The sequence below is a fragment of the Ruditapes philippinarum genome, unplaced genomic scaffold, assembly GCF_026571515.1.
Source record: "Ruditapes philippinarum isolate M1 unplaced genomic scaffold, ASM2657151v2 ctg15611_1_1_1_1, whole genome shotgun sequence".
NCBI classification, from domain to species: domain Eukaryota; kingdom Metazoa; phylum Mollusca; class Bivalvia; order Venerida; family Veneridae; genus Ruditapes; species Ruditapes philippinarum.
Genome location: NW_026854985.1, coordinates 1 through 4,814, shown reverse-complemented (window position 1 = coordinate 4,814; position 4,814 = coordinate 1). Strand labels below are relative to the sequence as shown.

The 4,814-nt window shown below is 35.7% G+C and overlaps 1 protein-coding gene across 1 annotated transcript; it reads right to left on the bottom strand.

Moving 5' to 3' along the window:
- Nucleotides 1-2,675: 2,675 nt before the first annotated feature.
- Nucleotides 2,676-4,397, bottom strand: LOC132741694 (uncharacterized). The gene has a single exon (XM_060729922.1). The coding sequence runs from the start codon at nucleotides 4,395-4,397 to the stop codon at nucleotides 2,676-2,678; it is 1,722 nt and encodes a 573-aa protein (XP_060585905.1).
- Between the last annotated feature and the right edge of the window lie 417 nt (nucleotides 4,398-4,814).

The window sequence follows — 4,814 nt, the reverse complement described above, 5'->3', positions numbered from 1 at the left end:
CTTTGCACATGTCAACATTATGAACATTTTCGTTCTTATTATGCTAATGGAACACTATGAGCTTATTAATATTTATAATCTGTAAATAAATTTGTAATGTATTGAGAACTGATTTGATAGAAACCTTGAAATAATCAAACTGTCAAACTTTTATCAAAGTATCAGTTTTTGTTTTTTTATTTCAGAGGGGAAGAAGCCATGAGAAGAAACAGAAATTATGGATGTTTTATGTTTACATCCAGAATTAGTAAGTAAATCGAATTCTGAAATGGTTGTAAAATGCAGATTCATTTTTATAGTGCCTCTTCACGAGAATTAGATAATTAAACTGGAACATTTTTCACGTCCAAAAGCACCGATTTAAAGGTAGTCAAACCTTAATACAAGAACACTGTCTTCTCGCTAACTTTTAAAATGTTGTGCATAAAATGTCTTATTATTTTTTAATTGCAAATCCCCTCTAAACAGCAAAATGACCTGAAATATATATATTTATATCAGAGAAGTATGCACAGTTTTATTACGGTTGTAGTTATATTATTTATAATTCTGTTATGAGACAGATATTGGAAAATGGTAAGAATATAATCATATCGCCCCTCTTTTTATTAAACGCCCACTTTTCCCAAGTGTACAGTTCCTGAACATCAAATCTATAAAGTTCGACAAATATATATCTCAATGGTCTTGTTTATATGTCACAACTTTTTTACGCGCGAGTATACTTTATTTGAATAATCTACCTACTGTAAGAATATGCAAACCAACTACATCATACATGTCAAATTACAGAATTATCACATAACAGAAATATCATATTTCAGAAATATCATATAACAGGAATATCTTCTCAGAAGTTGTTTAATAATGTTTTATAAACTTTATTTGCCATATATTACCATTGTTAATCAAAGGACTATGGAGTAATTGTACAGCATATTACAGCAACAACATTTCATGCTCTGACTGGTTCTTCAAGATAAAGATTTTCTGGACTTAGGTGAACATTTCAATCCACGGAAAAACAGCCACTCGTTGATGGTTATATTTGCTTAAACAATATTCAGGACAATAAGTATGCATTAATAAATCATGGCTGTTATGATACTGACCTCGTATCTATCCATAAATGATACGATAAAACAATTTACAACACTTCTGAATGGGACAAAACAAATACTAAGAAGGATCGGTAAATTAAAAGGTTTGTGTTGTTAACCGACGGTTAACCACATTAGTTAACATATGTTAAACAATTGACAGTGCTTTGGATACAAGTTTAAATTGTCTAAAAATTGTAAAAATGACTAATTTAGCTTCAGAAGCTTGATATACACTCGTTATTATAATATGTAATGACCGAATATCTTTGTGATATAATCTAAAAACATATTAATTATTAATTAATATTGTAATAGCAGCCCAAGAGAAGTACTGGAACTGAGATGAACCAACTGAGAAAGTTTTGAAATTGTATATATTTTATTCTCATACACTGGTTGATTATTCCTAAATGTTCCTAAATGTTCCGTCAAACTCTTTGGGCTTGCAATGATACGCAATAAACGCAAAAATTATTTGTCCTTTTTAACACGGACATTCGCAATGTGCTACAAATGGCGTACAGATCAGCAAGGGACGCAACCCGCATAAACTTGAACGACTCAATATCGTTGTCGTCTTGCCGCAGCCACATGGCTCCCCCAAATTAGTACTACTAATTTGACAAAATATACAGCAAATATTTAATCATGATAGTAACATTATACATCACATATTTCAATTGTTCAAAACATGTCATTTTACAATACAAAATTCAATGTTTAACCTGATTTAGAAACAATTACTTAAAAAGCATTACAATATATATGAGAAAACATGAAAATATGGTCATTTCTGATGAATTAGAAAGCTCAATATATTCTTCAAAAATGTATCTTTAGAAAAAATCAATACATTCTAATATGAAAAGTGAACTTATCCAAAAATATGGTCAAAAACAGGTAAAAAACACAATCCTTACAAATACAGTGACACTGTAACCCTACAACACGCTAAAACCCTGATATTACTGTACCTTAGGCTCCTCGACAGGGATTTCGTCGGTCTCTTTAATCAGTATCAACTTATGTATCGGTCTTTCCATGTATGTGACAGGACCATTGCGTTTACCCTTGGCAGTTAGACTAGGTGTACCTATAGCAATTCTTACCTTGCGTACTAGACCATCAGTTTCTTTCAATACCTCATGTACTCGACCGAGTCTCCAATCACTCCTAGCTGAATTATCATCCTTTATTAGGACAATATCGCCAACTGACATGTTACGCTTTACAGATGTCCATTTGTTACGTACCTGTAAGTTTTGGAAATACTCATTGCGCCAGCGTGACCAAAACTCATTTAGTAAGTACTGAGTTCTACGCCAACGTCGTCTGCTGTACACATCATTCTTCTAGAAGTTACCTGGTGGCGGAAGAATAATGCTAGTTTTCATGGTAAGTAAATGATTAGGTGTGAGAGGCGTTACAGAGAGTGGGTCATTTACATCAGTGACAGTCAGCGGTCTACTGTTAACAATAGATGCAGCTTCGTAAAAGAAAGTTCTTAAACTATCGTCATCTAACTGATTACCATGAGTATGTAACAAAGTAGTCATCACATTTCTAATAGACCTAATTTGGCGCTCCCATATGGCTAGCAGCAGGGACATTCATTTTCCACTCAAACCAATCACAGTTCTCCTGCAAAAGAAAATCCTTAATCTTGTTGTTATCTAATTCAGCAAGCGAAGCTATCAATTGAACACGACCACCTACGCGAATCAAACCATCACTATCAAGAAATGGATCTAATTTGCAAAGGGAAGACTTTCCTTTAAGAGATTTAGTCCGCAATGATTTTTCTGCTCTATCAGAAGGAATTCCAACCATAGAATGAGTTTTTAAAGAATCAAACTCTTCTTTGAAATCACTATACTGCACAACCTTAAAGATTTCAATTTCTGCTACCCGCAATTCTTCAACAGTAAGATCACCATTCATGGCTGAAAATGTCTTAACAGAAGTGTTTTGCAACCCAATCTTTTGCATCAACTTAGTCTTATACCGGAGTGCTAATGCTACTGCTCTCTTACACCTATACCAGTCAGAGAAATATTGAATCCGTTCCAACAAAGAACTATACATAGGTATCACTGCACTAACTAGCAAATTTTTAACAGATTTCAATTCTGGATCATCAGGACACACTGAAAATTGTGTGTTCACAGCAGCTACTTCTGGTTTCCAAAGAAATTCTGGCCCATTGAACCACATTGGATTTTTAGATAAATCTACAACAGATACACCTCTAGAGGCTATGTCAGCTGGGTTTTCACCAGAAGTGACATATTTCCACTGGTCTGGGCTAGTATGTTCCTTTATTTGCTGAACCCGATTAGCAACGAATACATGAAATCTCCTTGCCTCATTACAAATATATCCAAGGACTACCTCACTATCTGTCCAGAAAAAGTGCTTTAGATTTGGATAATCAAGCTCTTGCTTAAGAAACAAGGAAATCTTTACTGACAACACAGCCGCTGCTAATTCAAGACGTGGAATTGTAATGGGCTTTAAAGGAACCACCCGGGATTTACCCATTAATAAAGAACAATGCACTTGACCGTTTTCGTTCACTAAACGAATATAAGAACATTGGCCATATCCGCAAGTACTTGCATCAGAAAAATGATGCATTTCTGCAACCTGAATATTCCCAAAGTTTGGAGGTTTCACACATCTTGATACCTTTAAAGAAGGAAGATTTCTCAAGTCACTATACCAGTTAACCCACTTACTACTCAAACCTTCTGGTAAGGGGTCATCCCAACCAAGTTGATCTGCACACATGTGCTGCAAAATCTGTTTACCTGTTAAAACAATTGGAGATATCATGCCAAGTGGATCATATATTGCACTAACAATAGACAAAATACCTCTTCTCGTAAGGGGGCGATTGTTTTGAACCATATCAAATTGAAACGTGTCAGAATCCAAACACCACAGGACTCCTAAAGTTCTATGTATTGGTAAGTTATCCCCGATAACATCTACATTTTCCAGGTTCTTTGCTCGAAGACTGGGAGGAAGAGCATTGATCACATCTTTAGAATTAGACACAAACTTATGAAGCCGAAGACCAGCTTTACTACACAATTCTATACTCTTCTCAACAAGATTAACAGCTTGTTCAACAGAACTCACAGACTTTAACCCATCATCTACATAAAAATCTTTTCTAATGAACTCTGCAACTTCAAAACCAAACTGTTCTTCATTATCAGAAGCCATTCTTTTCATTCCAAAGTTCGCACAACCAGGGGATGATGTTGCTCCAAACAAATGTACCGTCATTCTAAATTCTGAGGCCTCCTCTTTTGGGTACCTCTACGTGGTGAGGAGGAGTAACATGTGTCCGTTATGGGGGTGCGCTGCTGTGCGCCTGTATGACGGACATATGGCCAACACCCAGACTGCCTGTTTGCCGTGGGCAGCGTCCCGTAACCTAGAAAGGAGGGTCCTGGTAGTTGAAGGATACCCAGGGATCTCCAGTACTCCTAACACACTGCTTTGGCCTCTGCTTTTAGGGGTAGACGGGTGACCAAGTGAGCCCGGCTTTGGTCAATCGGCTGGTCATGCCTTGCCCTTGGATATATATTTCTTAAATACTTGAAAATTTCATTGAACTTACACGGTCCCAAAATGAAGACAATTCATGCACACAAATTATTTAAAATAATAAAAAATCTGAGTTTAAATTTTTATTCCTAC